Source organism: Micropterus salmoides, unplaced genomic scaffold (genome assembly GCF_014851395.1).
Source record: "Micropterus salmoides isolate LMB-PRFRI ecotype aquatic unplaced genomic scaffold, ASM1485139v1 Ms_hic_scaffold_12, whole genome shotgun sequence".
Classification (NCBI taxonomy): domain Eukaryota; kingdom Metazoa; phylum Chordata; class Actinopteri; order Centrarchiformes; family Centrarchidae; genus Micropterus; species Micropterus salmoides.
This window is the reverse complement of record NW_024040263.1, coordinates 2,075,115-2,097,990: the sequence shown is the minus strand read 5'-3', so window position 1 is coordinate 2,097,990 and position 22,876 is coordinate 2,075,115. Positions and strand designations below refer to the sequence as shown.

The window sequence follows — 22,876 nt, the reverse complement described above, 5'->3', positions numbered from 1 at the left end:
AGTTCTGGTCTGCCTAGTTGTTCTGGAACTTAATATCCTGTCAGTGTTGTTCACATAGTAGTAAAAACTCACATACATCATGACATATGTATCTCAGTCATCTCTGGGAGTCATATGTGTGACAGCATTCCTATCCGCCTAATGTGAAGTTCAGAGGTTCTTTCAGAACATCTTTGACTTTGAAGATTGCAGATTATAGGAAGGGGTGACAGAACCCATCTTGTAATCAAAAGGCCAAAGCGTCTATCACCATTTGCAACAACTGCGTCTTAAGTGTCCTTGAGCCCATCCCTTCCTCAGGATAGCCTAAAATGTAAAAACAAATTGCAATGTAGAGACAATGACTGCTATCTATCCCGCAGAGAACAAATATAAATGTGAGGGATAAGTGAGGTTATATTTCAGTACCATAGTCTGTCTACTTGTCAAATGATAGACTTTCATAGTCAGTTCATGACTGTCAGTGTGTTATAAATAAACAAAAGGAATTGCATGTCAAACCGTCAGTTTTCCATTCGCAACTTTTTTTTCCCAGAGGGAGGCAGAACTTTAATAATCTTAAGAGCAGGCCAACATTGGTTGAGAACTCCAGAAAGTTACATCAGCCTACAGCACAGTAGACAACACAGTCAGCACAGAATCAAGTGTGTTATTTATAAAGGATATTTTATTAAAACATTATGCTTCTGGGTCTGGCCAAAATAGCAACAATAATGAAAAACATCTAGAATATGCATTACGTTTAACTACTGTACTTAACTTCGGGGCTACCGTGCCATAGCACTCTGCATAAACACCTGTTCATGGTGACACATGAGCCAAGAAAGCACCCATTAGACAAACACCTACTCCTAACATTACCCTTTATTTGATACAGACTACCGAGAAGGAAAAAATCAAAAAGAAACAATACATTTCAGCATGCCAGGGATGTTAAAAGTGAAAGATCAACATTAAACTGAACAAACTATTAGAAAAATAATCCCAGTTTCTTCAGTAAACTGACCTCTGTTTTAAAGGACTGAGAGCCAGGTTATACTAAAAAAAGAACTGGTTCGTACGAGGTTTTGTCAAAAATCAAAAGTGTTCATAGTTGTTCCAGACGGCCACACAGAAAGGCAGAAACTGTTTTGGACTGATATCAATAAATATTTTCCTTGCAGGCACAAACCTTAGTTTCTACATTTTATTATTATTATTATTGTTGATTTAGAATTTAAAGAAATACAAGAAAATGTTGGCATATTCTGTGATTTTTACTAATTGATAAAGCCTCAGTGTGTTAATTGATTACACCAAATTCCATTTTATTCAAGACATACTTTTTTCATTATCCTGGATGACCTTACATTCATGATGCCAGTGATTTTCGGAGTCAGTTTAGTTTCTAGCAGAGCATCATTGCAGCAGATCTGCTTATCACAGATAACTCCAGCAATCATCATTCTTCTATTCACAAGAGCTGACCAAAACAGCTGACCTATGAATTCGATTGTGTTTTTTTTTCTTCAAATAACTATTCTCTGCTACATTTAATATGTCTTTTCTGTCTTACCTGAATGAAGGGATGGATGAGTGCACCTGACAGGAGTGAAAGAGGAAAGGTGATCGAGAGAGAATGGAGTAGAGAGAAGAAAGAGGGGTTGGAGATGGAGGTAAGATGAGCAAGTTGGGAGGGAGGACACAATAAGACTTTTATAGCTGCATCTGAACACATACAAATTTAACCCATATACCCCCACTCACACACCACATCCCCACCTCTCAGTATTCTCTCTATTTTCAGGAAGGTGGGGTGGTTGTCAAGACATGACGCACACACCGTTGGCCCTGGAGTGCAATCGCTTTCTCTGCAGCACTAACAAATCACACACAGGCCTATTAATAATACCACTTTTTCTGACTGCACTCAGACATTATCTCCTTCCTGTGTGACCCTCTTCTTTTGTTTATACACACATCCACACCTTTTACTCTTGTCTGCTTTTATTTATTCTGTCATCTTTATGTTGTGAAGCTGGTGCCTTCTTACTGCCATGGTTGCCTCTATTTTGTCAAAAGTTTGAAGATGGGATGGAGGGATGGGAAAAGGGGGGAATTGCAGTCTGACAGTGTCTGTCCAGTCTTTTCCTGCCCAGTTATTAAGCACAGACTAAAAATGTTGGCTGTAAAAATTTTACTCTATCGCCACACTCTGCAGTTCCCCTGAGTGTTTGAACTTCTTTCAGCTGGTTTTATTGTTTTGGTTCAGTCTCATCGCTCTCATCAAGCTCATTTGTAGCAAAGGCTGTAAGAAAAAAAAACCTCTGATACCCACTGAACGCTACCTGCAAGCACCAAACAGCAGACAGACAAGTTATCATTTAGCCAGTGGACATAGTGGAGCATGTAGCTGCTAAAGAGTCAGGTTGGTGGAGACTAAAGAGCAAAAAGCATAGTGACTTTTGGACATGCAGTACAATAACAACTCCAAGTGGAATGATGTTGCTCCGTGTTGCTGGATGTGTAAACATGTAAATAATGTCAATTACTATTGTAGAAGCTTCTTCCCACCGTCCAAAGACATGCAGGATAGGTCAATTGGTGGCTCTAAATTGTCCTTAGGTGTGGATGTGAGCGTGAGTGGTTGTTCATCTATGTGTGGCCCTGCGATGGACTGGCGACCTGTCCAGGATGTACCCCGCCTTTCGCCGGATATCAGCTGGGATTGGCTCCAGCCCCCCCCCCCCGCGACCCTGTACGCAGGATAAGCGGTGGACAATGGATGGACAATTGTACAAGCCCATAAAGTGTGACTTTTAGTCTGTTCTGGACTTCTACCCTCAAGTGATCAAACAAGTGATGCCGCTTTAAAGATACCATCCTGTAACTCCAAAAGCCCAAACTCCAAAAGCCTAACATGCACATCTTTGGCCCTTCTTTAAATAAGTCAGATTTCTTACTGAACTTGAACTTGTACATCCTATCCTTTCTTTCTTTTACCCCAAACAACCTCTGTTCTTCGCTCCCTGTCTCCTAGTATGTCACCTTTTATTTCTTTTGCTCAAACTTTGTCCATTACTTTCCTAATCTCTCGTGCATGTCTCCTCCCTTTCAACTTTCTTCCCTTCATATCAAAGAACAAATTTGCTCCTCTTTCTCTGCATCCATATCTTTTTTGTGCCGCTTCCTTTATAATTTATCAATCTTCATCATATCAGGACCCCGACAACTTGTTTAACTCTCTGCCTCTCTCCTCCCCTTTATCTCTCTCATTCGCTTATCTTTTGCTTCGCTTCTCTTTATGCTTGTCAAGGCCAAGAGAGGAATTAATTTATGGTAGGCGCATGTATGAGAGATAGAAAGAAGACTACTGTACCCCTTTATCCATCAGATAACATAGACCTTTCATCAGCACACACACACCTTAATGCCAATAAAGCCTTTTGAATTGAATTGAAATTGAAAGAAAGAGGGAGCCACATGAGCTCTAACAAGGCTGCTGAAATAAAAGGGCATGAGACATTTTTCCCCAAAGTAGACTCTTTTGTTTTGGGGTGTTTTTTTTAAGCTTTTCAGTTGCTATTGGGTAACAATTCACTGTTTTAGGTTTTTACCATCTTAGAACTCCAGGACTTATTCAACATAAAGGTTTCACCTGCATCACACAATTCTTGTGTGTCTTGCAACACTCCCAGCCAATCACCTGTACTCACCTTTTCCAATATTTGTGAATATTAATATGTGTTATGTGTTATATGCCCTGATCATTAGACTAACGAAGGCCCCCACACACACAAATAAAATGAACTGCATTTAGAGATCATGTCCCTGACATATAATCTTAAAACTGTTCAGGTTGCTCAACTTTTTTAGGCCTTAACATGACTGCTTGTCATCCTGTCCTCTGCTGACCCGCTGTTCTCTCTGTGTCCTGTCCTGAGACTCTAAGCTTTCTCCTCTCTATTGAATTACCCCTCATCAGCACTTTCCAGCATTATAGAAGGATGAGGGTGGGTGGGGCAGGTGGTGAGGACAACACACTGGAAGGATTTGTAGTGGGCAGAAATGGTCAGGAGAGGAAGATGCAGGATGGGTTGATATAAATGAAATGTGGCAATAAATGTGGAGAGACAGGCCTGGGGTTTTTCAAGGACAAGACTAGAGAGAGGCAGAGAATAAATGGAGATAACGAACGAGTAGAAACGTTAACGAATAAACAATGATGGACAGATAGATGCATAAATAGGTATTAGATACAGAGAGCTCCATATTTCATATTATTTCATATTAGTATTTCATATTAGTGGCTTGTATCTACCCCTGCCATGGAGTCATGGCAGGGGTAGATACAAGCCACAGCTGTGTCACCGGGATATCCCTTGTCTACTCTCACCCAAAGATGAGCAGATATGAGCACTAAAAATAAACATTGGGGAACCCAGTGACTGTACTGATAGGGGGCTCTGTGGAACAAGAGCAACTACTTGTACAGTGAGGACAAAGAAGGAGGGTTCACAACTTTTCAGAGTAACCCTGTGGTTTATTAACAGTATAAATTCACATGCATACAACACTATAAATTTTTCTTTATAACAACACAACCGTTGGTGAAAAAGGTGTATTTTGGGAGTCACATGCGTTCATTTTTGGTCTAGAATCGGAAATGAAAAGCAATGGCAAATTTAATAAAGCAGCTTTTGATGTGTCATATAAATATTTTTGATCAAGCATGAATCCCCTAAGAAACAGAAGATGTGATGTGTAGGTGTGGAGACGTTGGAGTTGTTTAAATGAACCTTTGGTGGAGCTGCAAGTAATGTAACTGCTTAGGTGATGTATTTACTTCTGCTATTGAGGAATTACCAAAGTAATGTGGCTACTACTAAGTAATATGTAATGAAAAATTGATTAAAACATTTCAAGTAACTTGCCTAATGTTGCTCATAAATGGTTTCAATTTTTAATATTAAGGAGTTTGCAAGAGTTTGTTACACCCTCACAACCTCATGAGTTCGGTTCAAGCTGATATGTACAGTAGAGTGGGAGAAGGAAGCCCCGCTCTTTGCCAAATGTGCCTGACTGCACTGCAGGCACTGGTTTTATTTGTATTTTTAGTGCTAAAGTTACGGCACCACACACACCAGTGTGTGGGTGAGTGTGGGAGATGGTGAGTTTTAAAAGGAATGCACCAAGTTGTTGGAAGTTTGGCTCGTTACACAGCCAAGCTGTTAAGTAATGAGACACTGATTCTTCCACATTTCCCTGGTAGATTCCAGTTAGTCATACTGATTGTTTAGTGTGCACTGTGTTTAGGGATAGTGCATGACTAGCATTATCTCTGCAGTGAGAAAATTTGAACTTAATTAATTAAATTATTTTATTTAAACTTAATGCTGTTGTCCAGGCAGAGAGAAAAAGGGGAAAGTCAAGGGAAGTGAAAAGACTAATAATATAACACCAAGTTATTTCTTGCAGGTAATGAAAATGTTCCCCGGTTCATAGTTATGTTGGACTGCACACCACAGGAGTCGAAGAACAAACATGTTATTCTCAATTTACAAACTCTACAAAACTTTTCTTATGCATTTTTGACACCTTCTTCTTCAATTCCTTAAATATGGCAAGCGACTTGGATCACTGTTACAGAGAATACGTATGTATTCCCATGCTTGTATATGAGCTGCTGTCATTTAAAAACAAACACACGTTTTTGGAGCATTGATATCACATTTTTGATAAAAACATTTAGTTGTACCAACAGTATTATAGTAACAGATTTACATTATACTTTGACATAAAATCTTAGTCTATGTAGATTTGCACTCAGCTTCACCTCTTCCTCTTTCTACTTCCCTTATGATGTCTCTACGGTAACCAACTGTCAACATGGTAAACACGAGCCGTGCGTTTGTTGAGACTTTCTGTCAGTCTCACTTCTTCTGTTTCTCTGCGTGTGTATATATATATGGGTCTGTTTTGGAACCTGTTTGTCTGTCAACTTAATGGCTTATTATATTTCATCAGCAGACGTTTTTCTGTGTACTTCTGTTTCAAAGTTTTATTCCAAGCCTAGCATGCAACAAACTAAATGCAAACACAGTTACAGTACACTCTGCTAAACAGACATGAACACAAATCTTCTTTCACACGTATACACTTTCACAGTCCACACATTCTCTCTCTTACACATACATACACGCATGTACACACACACACACACACACACACACACAAACTAGGACAACACACTCTAGCAGCTGGCCTGACCTTGAACATAAATGCACCCTTGAAAAATGTTTCTGCAATTCATGGCTGGCGATGGTCTGTTATACGAGCAGCGTTTCAAAGGATCCATCTCATGCTGCATTAAAATAGATATGGAGTCAATAAGTGCTGCACACACACACACACACACACACACTCCTCTGTGCACATCACACCCTATTGCACTCTGTTTCTGTCTTTCTTTCACTTACACTATGTTTCTTAGACTTTGTATAACAAACACAAGCAAATATTCACACCTACACAGTTTTTCCTCATACACGCTCCTACATTCTCACTCTACATCTATCTTGTCTTGCAGTTAACTGTGTTTTTATAGTTTGCACACTAATAAGTTAAAGTAAACACTTTTATCTTAGTCAAGGGAATGTAAACAAGGGAAAACACCTTCAACACACCTTATTTGATCTACTGCAGCATGCAACTGCTCTAGTGAAATAAACCTTTCAGCTCTGTCAGTCTGTGTATTTAGTCACTGATGCAGTGATTCAGGCGTTGTAGCGGGGCAGTATGGATTTTCTCTTTGTGTGGAAATTGCGACTATAAGTGAGTGGTTAACTTAATCCATGATATTCTGTGTGATATGTTGGCATATGATAATGTTAAGTCTGAAGAACTGACGTCACTAAGAGTTCATGGATCAAGATTTAAATCCATCCATCCATCGTCAACCGCTTAGGGGGGGGGGGGGGTTGGAGCCAATCCCAGCTGACATTGGGCGCAAGGCGGGGTACACCCTGGACAGGTCGCCAGTCCATCGCAGGGCCACACATAGATGAACAACCATTCATGCTCACACTCACAAGGACCAAGATTTAAATTTTAACCAAAATTAGTTACCTACATTTCATCTTGAGCACTATCTCTCTCTCTCTCTCTGGCACACACACACAAACCTCCAGCACAGCAACAACTTTGCTGACATCTAGTGTTAAAAGCTTTAATCACCTAAGGTGATGGAACTCTCCATGTTGTTGGAGTCTCCCCAGACTTTATTCCAATTATTTCCCCTCACATTACTTTCAGCAATCACCGGCCCACGTCAACTCGTCAAGTATTTTTGTAAGACAAAAGTAATTTGGAGATTTTGTACTCTCTCCTTCAGGTTAGATAAAACGTGAAAGAACTGAAAGAACAGAAGAATGTCAGAGCATGCTGCAAGAAAGTAGCTGACACTGACTGAATAGGTGGAGGAGACAGGTTATCTCCTGAGCACAGCTTAAAGGTTAATGCACATTAAAGTGCAATCCCACCAATGTACCACTAGTCAGAAGCTTGATAACAGAATTTATTCAGCAAAAGTGCAGGCAATGTTAACACATGTACACATGGAATTGCTTTTATTATAAATTATATTCTATTGTGCTTTTATTGTGAATTTTTGCAGTTTACATGAAACACGTATGACACCTCAACAGCTGAGGCATAAAGTAGCCATGCTGAACTCCAGACCAAAATCCAGACAGACTGTGTTGCTAGCTAGTGAACATACAGTAGTGGAACATTTGGCAACAAAAGGGCCAGACATTTCCCTGAAGTTCTGGTTGAAACCAGTGCAGAGCTAAAAGAAGAGTGAATAATGGACCTTTGAAACATGGAAACTCCAAATGATGCTCTGTATCTGGTTGATGTGTAAATTGGCAAATGTTTGCTAACACAACAACTTTATTAGGCAAATGAATGGCCGCATTTAAATTGTTTTATTTAAGTGCTTGACAATTTTGCCTCACATACACCCATTCACACACACTCACACACCAATAACATCGAGCTACCACGCAAGACGCTGACCTGATCAAGTAGCAAGTAATATTGCATTTACAAGCCATGTGGCTCTGGACTGCAGGTATTCAGTGTAACTGAGCTACATGAAAAAACCCTTCTGGTCAGTGACACTCTTCATACTCTGCCATTCCCCTTGTGTGCTTCATATCTCAGATGATAACCAGCATTTACTGGTTTTCTTCGAGACTGAATTCACATGTGACCTTGCCAAGTGAAAGGAGAACAGCAACAGCAAAGAGTTCAGGCTTTGAGGTCTGGTGCAGTGTCTGGCCAGAGCACAGAGAGAAGAGATGTTGAGAGTGATGCTGAATGATGGTGCTGGTTAACGCCACATTTCTCCAGACATGTAATGGAATCAGAGCTACTAAAGAAGCTCTCAAGTTTGAGTGTAAAGTCATCACTTACTGCTATGTTTTAAGCAGTTAGTGTCACACTAATCTTGCCATTTTGTTTAGTTGCACCATCTCTACAACTTGACTAAGTCAATGGTAATCAAAACTGTGTGATCATGTGGCAACTAGCATGAGCTAGCGCCATGTTTGTCTGTTACCTTTTTAATAATTTAACCATTATTTATCAATATTTTCTATTCTACTTTCACTAGGGTGAGGATGGCTGTATCACACATAAAAATGATAAAAACATCAACAAACGTCTCTGTAAAACTTCCCTCTGTGTGAAAAGAGTCTGCCAAAGTCAACAACTTAGTAGTTTTTGGTGCCAGCGCATTTCCCATCTCAAGTGATTGCAGCATAAAAACACACTTTTGCCCTTGTCTAATCTAACTGTCACTGTACAGCACTGAGAGTACACGTCAGTGTCATCATAAATGTGAAAGTGTTCTACTTGGTCTTCTATAATTAGTCTCTTCCATCTTTCTAACTGTTCCACTGTGACAACAGAAATAACTTGGAGGTGTAACATTTCTTAACTCTACATTGCTACAACTGACTTCTATAGTGCAACCTGTTGCAACATGCAAAATTATAGCGTAACTCCTTCTCTACATTCAAACCACTGCTATGTTTGATCTTATACATAGCTGGTACAACCACCTACTGGGGAATGTCATAGGATGTGAACAAACTATTCTGCGTGAACTTAATCGGGTGTAATATTTGTCTCCATTCAGATATTTTATTCCACTAAGACTCTAAAAAGGGAGCTCACACCCCGTCTCTTTAAATTAGACTTTTACTTTTTTGTCTGTAGAAACTTTATACCTTCCTTACTGCTTATCTCATTAAATAAAAGGTCAAAAGGGAGCTCTACATTATGTTGTATGCAAGCTAATAATAATAATAATAATAATAATAATAACATTATTTGTAGAGCACTTATCAAACAGAATACAAAGTGCTTTCACAGAAGATAAAGAACAATTAAAATCACAACAGTTAAAAATCAGATAAAATCAGAAAATGTTTCCTGAATAAATACGTTTTCAGGGGAGACACCGACTCGGACATCCTGATGTCATCCGGCAGATCATACCAGAGCCTTGGGGCCCTTACAGCAAAGGCTCTATCTCCTCTAGATTTCAGCCTGGCCTCAGGGATGCACAGGAGACCCCTGCTGGAGGATCTCAGGTCTGGTACAGGTTCGTAAGGGGTTAAGAGGTCACAAATATATTCTGGAGCCAGGCCATTAAGAGCTTTAAAAGTAATCAATAAGAACTTAAAATCAATCCTATAACAGACAGGGGCCAATGTAAAGAGAATAAAATAGGGGTGATGTGGTCGTACTTCCTAGTTTGGGTTAATAACCTAGCAGCTGAGTTCTGCACTAATTGTAGGCGGTTTAAAAGTTTTTTTTAGACCTGAGAACAGACTGTTGCAGTAGTCTAGGCGAGACGATATAAAAGCATGTATCACAGTTAGCATTTAAGATATAAAACAGAATTCCTCGTAATTATAGAAGCAACATTTCTATGGTGAAAGAAGCATGATTGGACAAGCTTAGCAATGTGTTGTTCAAAGCAAAAATTGCTATCAAAAAGGACACCAAGATTTCTGGCAACAGGCGTAATGTAGGTAGACAAATGACCAATAAAGGGTATAATCTGATTAGTAGTGTGCTGGGGACCAATTACAAGGATTTCTGTTTCTATTCTGTTGGCAAACCATTCCAATACTGTGCCAGAGATGCCCACCCAACGACTCTAGCAAGATGTCATGGTCTACTGTGTCAAAAGCAGAGGACAAGTCTAATAGCACCAGAAGTGAAGACATTCCAGCGTCCGTGTTCGATAGCAGGTCGTTAGTAACTTTTAAGAGGGCGGAAACCAGACTGGAATTTTTCGAAAATGTCATTGTTCTTCATAACTTCAAGGAGCTGCTTAGAAACAATTTTTTTCCCAGCACCTTGGAAATGAAAGGGAGTTTAGAGATAGGGCGATAGTGGTCGAGGTTGGTGGGATCAAGGCCAGGTTTTTTTAGGACTGGCTGAACACAAGCACATTTAAAATAATCTGGAACACAACCAGATGACAGTGAGCTATTTATGATTAAGAGCAAATAAGAACCTAGACTGTCCATGATTTTGAATAAAAACTTTGTAGGGATAATATCCAAGGGTCAGGATGGCCTCATCTTTGACAGTCTCAGTGAGTTCCAATAAATTAGAGAAGTAGCTCCAATGATCCTGAGCTGGAGGCTAATGCTAGATCTTATTTTTTCCACCTTTGTCATAAAGTGAGCAAGGAACTTTTCACAATCTGCGTCGCTGTCGGCCAAAGCAGAGCAGTAGGATTTACTAAGAGATCAACAGTGTTAAAGAGGAATCTGGGATTGTGCTTGTTGGTAGTGATAAGAGTAGAGAAATAGTGTGTTCTTGCATCTTTTACCATTGTATTATAGCAGATTAAAAACTCTTTCATAGCCATGAAATGTGTTTGGAGACAGATTTCTTCCATCTGCACTTAGCTTTTCTACATTCCCGTGTACAATTTCTAATAGTGTCATTTAGCCAAAGCTGCTGAGCAGATTTTGTGTTAGGTCTAGCTTTCAGGGGGCTATAAAATCTAAGGTGGACGAGCATGAAGAATTAAATAAATTTACTAGGTTATTTGTATTGCAGTCAATTGGGATTGAATTGTTAGTTGAGTTAAACTGCGTACAGAATTTCACTGCACTGTGCTGATTTAAAATTTGACAGTGTTAGCTGTTTAACATTTCACAAATGATGATAATAAGTTTGTGATCAGATACAGGCAAGTCCTTAACTTCCAAGGAGAGTAAGTTGAGTCCCAGCGTGAAAATAAGGTTGAGAGTCTGGCCATGGTGGTGGGTCGGACCGGATACATGTTGCTGAAAATTAAGAGAATTTGTAATACTTATAAAATCATTTGCGGGGAAATTAAAGGGCACATCAATATGCATATTAAAATCACCACAGAGAATATTTCTGTCATAATTTAGAACTAGACTTCAGGAAATTCCCTGTGTGACAGTGAACTCTCAAATAAAACAGAAGGCCTGTAAAAAATAATCAGTGAAAGGCCACTTGCTGAGAAGTGCTTGGGGAGTCCCAGGGTATGATGTGACCCAAAGGTTTCTATTTTTAAATTAGCTTTTAAAAACCAATTTACAGTAGGTTATTTTTGTATGGCTTCCCAAACAAGGTAGAAAATGCAAAAACAAGCAAAATATCAAACTTAAAACTCATTCATATCCATTAATTTATCACATAAAATAATAGCCTAATATTGTGTTTACTGTATACTGGTACACAATAGAGATTAGAGATTGTAATGCATGATATATTTTGTCATTTAGTTTGCAACTGCAGCTACTTAGTACATTTTTAACTTTTTTGTGTTTAATAATTCCAGGTAAATCTGCACCAGGTTTCTGAAAGTGAAGAAGCATTTTGAGTTTGACATGCTATTATCAAAAGTAATCATAAACCCATGTGGTGAGAAAATACGGCGCAAACACAAACACATGCACCAGAAATATAATTCATTGTATCAGAGACCAATATCTGATTACCTTAACACATAAATGTACTTGAGTTAAATGAGAAATTGAGGAGTGGGGTTGGCGGTGATTTTGGGAATCTGACCCTTTAAAGGTCTATCTATTATAGTGAGCACAACCTTTGCAACTATCATTCAACATGTTCAACTATCATTCAGACCAGAATCCTATTTGGACAGTTTGTAAGTGCCTGCAAAGTAGAATGCCCATTGAATTTGAATTCAGCTATGCTAAGCTTTTAAAAAACTTTTTACCATCTGTCATGTTTACATTGCTGTTGGTACGTGTGGCTTTTTGTTTACTTGTCACACAGGCTGTGACTGGGCATATGCAGCATGTTGTGTGCCATATTTAAAGAGAGTAAAAACCACACAAGTCTGATACAATCTGCCAGTTTTGGAAAGCCCCCAGTTTCACTGGGACTAGGTGTGTCCACATAAGAGCTATCAAAAAAGAAGATGCTAAAATCTGTCCTGTCACTATGATGATTCTTCTTTGTGTCTTGACATTCTGTTTCTATTTCTTCAGTATGTACTTCAAATGAAATCTATTCATGTGTTCTGTGGATTATCCTGAGTCACAAGGACACTGTTCAAATATCAGTTGATTTGTAGTTTTTCAAATGTATCAGTACTTTCACTATCACAAAACAAACTCCCATATTGTTGCAGGAACACAGCACGTAAACCCACACAACTCATGCAAAGATACATGAAAGAACATTTCATTGGTTGTGATTTGGGTGAACTGACCCCTACTTTACGTTTTTATTAGTAACCTACACTTTATTTTAACTCATTATTCGCAATAACTGTTCCACGTTGTGTAACTCGCTCTGCTGTTGTTTTATCACCATCATACCTGCAACCTCATGTCAGGCTGCCACACATTCTCGAAACTTTCCCCGCCCTCGCCACAACTTTAGCACGGCTAAATGAACGCACCGTCCTCCTGTCTTTAGGGAGCTCGCGCTTCCTGTTGCCTGTTTCCGCACAGTAACGTCCGCACACAGTTTCTGCCGCAGCCATTGCAGCCTGCAGCGAGGGAGTGAAGACTTTAACCAACACCTCTGTTAAAGCGCCGCTTGTCTGCAGTCAATACTGTGCGCAACATCATGTCGATGCAGCAGTTACGAGGCGAGAGGTGAGTGTCTGGCAGATTAATCAGTGAAACATCACTAACCACTAACTCTTTATTAATGACTTTATGCGTCTGTTCGGCTCGAAAGCGCAGTTTTATAGCACTTTAACTGACAATAATATGGGTAATAAAATATCAGTGCACCGATTGCCTATTGGCATAGGACTCACAATATAAAACCAGGTTATTATTAGGTTACATCTCAGTTCACTTTTTCTTTGATTCCTACATCTAAAATATAATAGGGTAATGAAACTAGAGGCTGTCAAACAGCTGCCAAATTTATGTAGCCTACCATAACTTTGAAACTTTGAAAAAGCTATTTGCCTAACATAGCCTCATATGAACTGTACAGGCATACTGTATCTCTTAAGCTATCTGACTTAAGTCTGTTTTGGAAATGTTTAATATAGGTTTAACATTTAATATTCTAAACCTGTAAAACCTGATCAATTGAAAATGAAAAAATAAGCATTTAGTTTCCAGCAGCATACCATCATGAAATAGGACTACAGGGAAAAGTTGGGGCCTAAGTGTCTAAAATATTCTAACCAGATAATTTCTTTTACCTAGTGACTTTGATCAGCTGCCTCATAACATCCCTATCAGCGCTGCCATTGCTGATATCGAGGAGAAGAAAGGCTTCATTGACTACTTTGTAAGTTTAGAAAACTACCACAAATGTTTAACTGAACCTGTATAACAAAAAAACAGTACAAATGAGTTTCTCTCTCTCATCTCCCCCAGGTGTTTGTGATTGAGGTGAAGACTAAAGGGGGCAGCAAGTATCTCATCTACAGGAGGTATAGAGAATTTTTCAACCTCCACCAGATCCTCGAGTCCAAATACTCTCCTGAAGGCACAGAGAAACCTGGTTCCAACACCTACATCCTGCCTTCTATTCCAGGTGGGTGTGTATGTGTTCACAGCACTGATAACTGCAGCGGCATGCAGACACATCACGACACAACATTCAACACAGTGTCAGGTTTTACATTAATATACATGTCTGTCAGGAGCCTGCACCTTAACAAACCCTGTGATTCTGATTTTGATTTTTTGAGGTCTGACAAAATCTCTGACCCATACTACTGTGTGTAAACAGTCACTGTCTCTGATTTCCTATTTAGTTAAGTTGCTTTCCTGGCAAGATGAATTGTGCCATGGGCTACCATGTTGGACTTTGTCCACATAAAAGGCTTCAGTGAGCGAAACATTAAAAGCTGCTAAATACATTTCAGAGAAACATTAGAATATATTTCTTAAAAATTTCAGATAACAGCGGCCGAAGGACCAAAATACTCTGGTTCTGATTTAAACCTGCTGCAAGTTTAGCTTTATGTGTTGAGAGAATAACCTCAGGTTTTCATGAGGGAAGCTGGTGTAAGACCGTAAGTAAATGTAAAATGTTAAAAACATTATATGTCTTGATCCTGACATACATTAAGTACATTTTGACAGGCAATATCCCATAATGGTGTTCTCATACAGACAGCAGCACTGCAAAACAACAACGAAAACAAAAACTGATTAATTTCAATGAGACAACTGATGGCTCCAGCAAAGAAAACCTAGAGTGGTCTGCCAACTTATTTGAACCTGGCTTAAATTCTGCTGCAACACAGTGTGATGTCATCTATCAAAGTGTTGTGTTGGTCAATCACTCATTTGCAAGTGCACCTTCCTGCTGGATTACTTTGTACTGGGAGTGGTATTAACTGCACTGCTGCGCAATATTTTAGTGTGTGATAAGCATTCTTGGTTGTATTAATCAAACTGGACTTCCTGCTCTTATTTAATTTCTTTAAATTAATTTTGCAACCTGCAGCAAGCCCCCCACCAACGCAGACTGCGCTCTTTAATTTTATTGAGCTACCATTTGCAGTCTGAATGCCAGCTAATGTCACTGAACCAACTCTTTTTTCAATGATTGATAAATATGAGTTAACCTAATTTGTTATGCTAATTTATTAGTGTATGATGGAATCAGCACACAGTGCGTCATATTCCCATATAATTGTGTTAAAAAAACAAATATGTCAAGTATTGTGGTATATAAGGCAGTAGCAAGCAACTGGTCAGAATTTCTCCTTTTTATATATTTTTAGCTACTGTATGTCTATTTATTTGACAACTTTCCAACAAATAGACGACCTGTCACTGTCATGACTCTAGACTATATGCCCATAGTGTGGCAAAGCTACAGCAAATGCTTTTGATCTGAATTCTAGGGTCATTTGTGACATACATGACACTCTGAAAGTATAATCTTTTTGTTTATTTGGAATTATTTACCTTATTCACATAATTATATTGTCAACCATTATTTTAAATGTTTTACACTGTAGGCAGGCAGTAGTAAAGTAAGCTTAAAAATGGCCAGTTAGCCAACAAAACAAAACGATAACATTTTCCAGAATGAACACAATAACAGCAAAGGGCTTGGAAAGGAAACTAGATCAAGAATGTATAAATATAAAAGTGTTTTAGAGGATTATGATTCTGAGAATTTAGGTTAAGATAATTTTATTGCTCCTTTTGTTTTGAAATCTTCCCATAGTTCTACTTCATGTTGAATTGCCAAACAAATATTCAATTCGATGTGCCACTATAATGAAATCTTTAATTTTAATAATAAGGTCTGCATTTTTCTTGTTTGGTGAGAATAGAGAGAAGTCGGCCGGGCTACTGTAATTTCCAGTTTCACATTTTGCTGTGTTGGGGCTTTGCTGCTGAATACAGAGGGAACACTGTACTTCACTGCACCATTTCTGCCTTGTCACTCTGTAACCTTCACCTTCAAATGCACACTCTTTCTGCTCTACTTCATGCATATGGAGAGGAACAGACTGAGTTTGTGGAAACAGCTGGCTGAATTTTCTCCCTGTGGCTAGGAAAACTGACACTCATTGGAACATTTTTTTTTTTTAAGTGAGGATCTGCTACACGTGCTGGACATAGATTTGTCATGTCAGATATCATAAATCAAAAAAGTATGTCCCTAAGTGTTCAAAGTGGATTGATGCATCACTGGGTTTGCTTGATGAATTTAAAAAAACATTAGCAAGACTAGCTAGAGCTTTTTTACAATTGAGCCCCAGTTTCTTATGAATTTACTTTTCATAAATCCAATTCTATTAAAGCCACAAGGGTAGAGTAACAGCATATTTTAGGCACATTTTGTTGCATAATAATGTGAAGTCAAGCACTGTGTCACACTAGTTCTCCAGTGAGATAACTGCTGTCTGGAGGGTAAAGGCCTGGACGTACTTGCTTTTAACTATGCGTTTGCGTATCCTGCGTTCCTTTGGAGCGTAGGTTGTGCACGTCTCCAGATATTAACGCTAAGCCTCCGTGAGATGCAATTCCACCATTAAACGCAAAAGAAGAAGAAGGTCAGCAGCAGACTTTAAAAAAGGAGATTTGTGCAGGATGTTTAAAATAAAACTCCTGGAGCTAGTCCGCAATTACTAAGATCATTATGATGTCTCAATAAAATCACAACCTCCTCGAGTGTCGCTATGTTTGGTTTGTTTACGATGTGCAAATTCAGAGGTTGTCTAGAAGATAATCTGGTGTCAGCGAGGGATGATCCGACTCTGATCTGCCCCCTAGTGGATTTGTGTTTAATCCTCCAGGTACACAAAAAGTATGCAGACATGAATGTGAACAATCATGCCGTTTGCGTCGCTGGTGCCTGTTTACGCCTACGCATTGTTAAAAAGCAAGTATGTCGGGGGCTTAACACCTACTCTCAAAATAGTTATTCAGTAGAATTAAATTTGAGTACTTTGTCAAACATAAGGTAGAAGTAGAAAGTCCCAATCAAGATTTTGGGACCTAACCTTATGAGATGTTTTATGCTGCTTAAATATGTTTCTATCACATGGAAATAAAACCTGTAGCCCTCTAGATTTGCCAACCTCTCTGTCTGAAATCGGAGTCAGTCACACTGATTTTCCCAAATAATGTTTCACATTCACACACGTTTTTCACTTGGATATGCAGTGAATTGCTCGCACATGTAGCCTTTCAAAATCCATAGGATCAGCTCAGGACATCTCCAATAATGAGTAGCTAATTAAAGCCCCAGATAGACAAAATGTTAGTATCTTTGCAAACTTCCTTCTGTTTAACTCAATTAACCTAATGTAAATCCTCTCCAATAAAGGTCTTGGAATAAATCTCTTTATATATGTCTGTGTTACAGTGTCATATTGTCAGGTTAAATGTCAAAAACTGCATAGCCATCAGCCATGACAGTGCCACTGAGGAGTATATCCTTTAAAGCCTTATATTAGAAGACTGTAATAACTAAGTATAATCCACAGTGACATTCAGAATAGTCAGAAAAGAGCAGATGGATAGAAGGACAGATGAATGCCACAAGGAAGATACAGAGACAAACTGCAAGGAAAAATAGTCATGTTAATGGGTAGGAGTGATGAAAGAGAGCGATCCATCTATCCGCTTTCAATTTCCTTTTCCAGCTATGTGATGCAACAGCATGAACAGAGAACCCAAACAACTTGTTTCTGCAGTAACTTCTAACTTTCTCTAGTTTGGTGTAGCGCCCTAAGGCCAAAGCTTTCATCCAAAGCACTTTACAAACACGATGTGGATTAATAAACAATCCACTCTACCTCCTGAGCAACAGGCGCCTGAGTAGCTGCACCTGGATATCAAGTTTCCTTACTCAGCCATATAGAAAAACACCGGCCACCCTGCAGATAAAACTTATCTTGGCTGCCGGTGCCCAGTGTATTATTCCCCCAAGCACCTACTTAAAGTTCATAATACACATAGTACATAACAACACGTCATGAGACATTTGGTTTGTGGCTATGATAGTAGTGTTTGATTTTTGAAGGAGATGTTGTGCTCCCATGGAAATCTCTATCATGACCTTTCTTCCACAGTTAATATCTTTACCTGATCACAGAAGATAACCAGACTTTAAATTTGCTTTATATAAATGTGAATGGCGACCAGGGCTACAGTGAGGAAAATAAGTATTTGAACACCCTGCTATTTTGCAAGTTCTCCCACTTAGAAATCATGGAGGGGTCTGAAATTGTCATCGTAGGTGCATGTCCACTGTGAGAGACAATCTAAAAAAATAATAAAAATCCAGAAATCACAATGTATGATTTTTTAACTATTTATTTGTATGATACAGCTGCAAATAAGTATTTGAACACCTGAGAAAATCAATGTTAATATTTGGTACAGTAGCCTTTGTTTGCAATTACAGAGGTCAAACGTTTCCTGTAGTTTTTCACCAGGTTTGCACACACTGCAGGAGGGATTTTGGCCCACTCCTCCACACAGATTTTCTCTAGATCAGTCAGGTTTCTGGGCTGTCGCTGAGAAACACAGAGTTTGAGCTCCCTCCAAAGATTCTCTATTGGGTGTAGGTCTGGAGACTGGATAGGCCACGCCAGAACCTTGATATGCTTCTTACAGAGCCACTCCTTGGTTATCCTGGCTGTGTGCTTCGGGTCATTGTCATGTTGGAAGACCCAGCCTCGACCCATCTTCAATGCTCTAACTGAGGGAAGGAGGTTGTTCCCCAAAATCTCGCAATACATGGCCCCGGTCATCCTCTCCTTAATACAGTGCAGTCGCCCTGTCCCATGTGCAGAAAAACACCCCCAAAGCATGATGCTACCACCCCCATGCTTCACAGTAGGGATGTTGTTCTTGGGATGGTGCTCATCATCTTCTTCCTCCAAACACGGTTAGTGGAATTTGACCAAAAAGTTCTATTTTGGTCTCATCTGACCACATGACTTTCTCCCATGACTCCTCTGGATCATCCAAATGGTCATTGGCAAACTGAAGACGGGCCTTGACATGTGCTGGTTTAAACAGGGGAACCTTCCGTGCCATGCGTGATTTCAAACCATGACGTCTTAGTGTATTACCAACAGTAACCTTGGAAACGGTGGTCCCAGCTCTTTTCAGGTCATTGACCAGCTCCTCCCGTGTAGTTCTGGGCTGATTTCTCACCTTTCTTAGGATCATTGAGACCCCACGAGGTGAGATCTTGCATGGAGCCCCAGTCCGAGGGAGATTGACAGTCACGTTTAGCTTCTTCCATTTTCTAGTGATTGCTCCAACAGTGGACCTTTTTTCACCAAGCTGCTTGGCAATTTCCCCGTAGCCCTTTCCAGCCTTGTGGAGGTGTACAATGTTGTCTCTAGTGTCTTTGGACAGCTCTTTGGTCTTGGCCATGTTAGTAGTTGGATTCTTACTGATTGTATGGGGTGGACAGGTGTCTTTATGCAGCTAACGACCTCAAACAGGTGCATCTAATTCAGGATAATAAATGGAGTGGAGGTGGACATTTTGAAGGCAGACTAACAGGTCTTTGAGAGTCAGAATTCTAGCTGATAGACAGGTGTTCAAATACTTATTTGCAGCTGTATCATACAAATAAATACTTAAAAAATCATACATTGTGATTTCTGGATTTTTTTTTTAGATTATGTCTCTCACAGTGGACATGCACCTACAATGACAATTTCATACCCCTCCATGATTTCTAAGTGGGAGAACTTGCAAAATAACAGGGTGTTCAAATACTTATTTTCCTCACTGTATATTGGCTCCTCTACCAACTTCTCATGCAAACTATACACAGGCTCAAATACTGTAGGTGTGGACAACATAATCATACCTACTTCATAGGATGTGTTATTGCAAATAGTATAATAATAAATAATAAATAACAATACGGTTTTTTTTCAAAGTACATTTTGATTTGTTTAATGCATTTCTCTCCATTTTTTATAGTCCCTCCACCCCTAATGTCTAGGCCTCTAATGAGCTACACCTAAAGATTTAAGGATAAGGAAATTTGTAGACAGAAGTGCACCTTTGACCGCCTATTTTTGCTCAAGGTAAAGCATGATCATTGATCAGCATTAATGGCCACAGTTGATGCGGATAACAATACTGACTGCTAAATCCACAGGGAATAGCACAGGAGCATACTGTTATAAGATGACAAGAAGTTGAGTTGCGTAAGGAGAAATCTGAAAGGGAAATAAAGAGTAAGTAATACAGTAATACACCCAACAGAGCATTTATAGACTTCATAATCGAAATAAACAGTCCAAAGAAGGAAAGTCATTGGCCCATGCAAGTGACATGTTGTGTAAGAAGACAGTGCTGGGAAGAAGTAGCCGGACTGGCCACAATCAAACAGAAGAGTCAGCCACTGCAAGAGCGTTTATAATGAGCCTATAATGAACTGATGAGTGCTGTTTAATGCTCAAAGCCAGGCTGAACAGACAGAGTCCTGCAAATATGAGACCAAAATCTAGTCACAAATTCATGTAATATGCTAAATACAGTAATCATACAAGTTTTTCTATTTGCAGAACAGTTTAACTGTACCACCACACCATTTTAAATATGTATAGTGTTTTTTTATGATGCAGTATGTCTGTATTTATTCTTGTGTCCTCATCTGCCTGATGGCTCCAGTCTTCGTTCTGCAGCTCATTGTTTTCCCATAAGTCAGTCTGTCTGGGAGCCACCGTCAGTGTCTGTATTGATTATCATAGGCTGGAAACCAACATCTGCACGAATAAAAGCCAAGGCTTTGAATGGTTGGCTCAGACCATTGATTTTAGGTAAGATGAGGACAGAGTGAGGTGAGTTGAATGTGTGTGTGTGTGTGTGTGTGTCTGCACTGTAATCACACTAAATTCTCATTCAGATTTATTCCTGTTCAAAGTCAAACAGCTATTGACTTGTGAACAGTGTTTAATAAATGAAACATTGTGTTTGGTTCTATGCCCAGTGTCACATTTACTATATGTGTTATACAGCAAAAGTGCAGCAGAGACGTAATCTGATGTAATCACAGGAACACATGATGACTCTCCTCGCATCTACTGCCTTTGTTACAGATACAAAAGAAAATAAAAATATGTCTATGGATTTTTGTATATCGGAAAAGAAAAAGAGTCCAAAAGTGTAACTCAACTCCCTTCAAGAGCCCTGAAGTTGGGTCAACCCCACATTAAGAACCAGTGGACAATGTAATATTTCTAGAATTACATTTTCAAAGAACCTTCATCTGTTTGATCTTCATGGTGCATCTGTGGTGTTGTCTTATGGCTGGAGCTCTGCCAGAACTGCATCCAATCCAAACTGTTCAAACAAGGCTTCTGCTGTTTTCTGATCCGTTTACCATTCTCTCAGCCCCTCTCTGTCCTCCCCTAAGTGTTTGATGTTCACGGTATGTTTTGTGTGCCAAACACGGGGTAAAGGTACAAATGATTCTTATTCTTGGCATTTGTTTCAACCTGCTTACAGCAGCAGTTGAGTGCTGTTTGCCACATAGTGTTCAGTGTGAGTTTCAGCCGCCGTAGAAATGTATTTCAAAGTCAAGGTCAAAATTTAAAATTATGTCTTAAGATTGTAAGTTGTATGTCCTTATTGTAGTGTTTCTTTAATGGTCAGGTTAACAAGCAGCTGAGAGTGGTATAGTAGTTTTGTCTCATATACAGCCTGGCCTGATTTCATGATAGAGATTGTTGGAGCCGTATGGAGACTAAAGGGAAGACCTGCAGACATGACACAGGGCTACTCGATGTGTTTTTTTGGGTGTAAAAAAGGCTTTATTTTTATTTACAGTTAATTTTCTCCTAAAAAGATGCTCAAATTGAACCACAGTCAAAGATAAGACAGTAGAAAACACAGGGCTGTTTGTGGCTTTTTATGCACCAGTATCTGTTACACTGTGAATTCTGTGGCCTTTCACAATTTTTAGATTGTATTATTATTCACATGTTTTATTTTTTTTCTGTGACAGCAACAATTTAGACATAGAAGACGTACCCAAGCACCAAAGCCTTTTGAGACATTTTTAACATAAGTTCTTAGACTTTAAGGCAGTAATTCTCATTATCACTTTCTATATAGGGAAAGTTCTACTTTTCTACAAACTCTGATTTAGCATCTGCCACTGAGGAGTCTGCTGGATAATATTAGATCTGATGGGTTTAATTGCAGTGCCAGATCTCATCAGGATGGAAAGGGAATAAGACAGACAGGGGAGATGGAGGAGGGAGTGGTGGGAGGATGGGTGATGGGACTGAACAAAAAAAAAATTTAATGGGAAAGGATAGAGGTCTGTGTGGTCAAAGTGGAATTGTTTTGTTAATGAAAATTAATTAATGGAATAATATAAAAGATTTTAATGCCAGACTCTGTTTTGTTCGTTCTCTCTCTCTTTTAAAAAAAAAATATAATCCCTTTTATTTTCAATATTATGCAGTAAATCTGTATAGAAGATGTAAATGGACAATCAGTTTAGTCTCTTTCCAATGTATCAATCTAAATATATCAGCCACTATCTTGAAGTCAAACAAATTTTCTACTCCTATTTTCTTGTTTTATCACAGGCTCAGACTTTGGCCTAAATGCGACATAGATGTTATTACAGAAAATAGAAATAAGAACTACTCTGCGATAGATTCAAGGTCACAGCAAATTTTGGGAGTTTAACAGATTAGTCAATGATTCATCGAGTGAGTAAAAGAGTGAATTTGTGTCTGAGAGTGATTGAGTGAGTTATCATGCTCAAGAGTGAATGAGATGAAAGAAATTGGGAGAGGAGAGAGGGCTGAGTATTGTGGCTGAGGGTCATTAAGACTGTGCTAAATTTGATTTAACAGCAGTGTTAG

The 22,876-nt window shown here is 39.1% G+C and overlaps 2 protein-coding genes across 4 annotated transcripts in view; one reads left to right on the top strand and one right to left on the bottom strand.

Moving 5' to 3' along the window:
- Positions 1-22,876, bottom strand: part of pvalb7 (parvalbumin 7) — a 45,160-nt gene that overhangs the window by 4,909 nt on the left and 17,375 nt on the right. Inside the window, exon 1 of one of the 3 annotated variants that reach the window (XM_038712807.1) lies at positions 6,711-6,715. The exons of 1 other annotated variant lie outside the window; for it this stretch is intronic. The gene's annotated coding sequence lies outside the window, so the exon portion shown is untranslated. Of the gene's footprint in view, positions 1-1,555; positions 1,698-6,710; positions 6,716-22,876 lie in introns of those variants that run through there. One more of the 3 variants, XM_038712805.1, reaches the window with a different exon arrangement.
- ncf4 (neutrophil cytosolic factor 4) overlaps positions 12,995-22,876 on the top strand; it is a 35,213-nt gene continuing 25,331 nt past the window's right edge. The window contains exons 1-3 of the mRNA XM_038712803.1: positions 12,995-13,175; positions 13,746-13,830; positions 13,920-14,079. Of these exons, the coding sequence (XP_038568731.1) occupies positions 13,147-13,175; positions 13,746-13,830; positions 13,920-14,079 (274 nt within the window). The 5' untranslated portion in view covers positions 12,995-13,146. The remainder of the gene's footprint in view (positions 13,176-13,745; positions 13,831-13,919; positions 14,080-22,876) is intronic.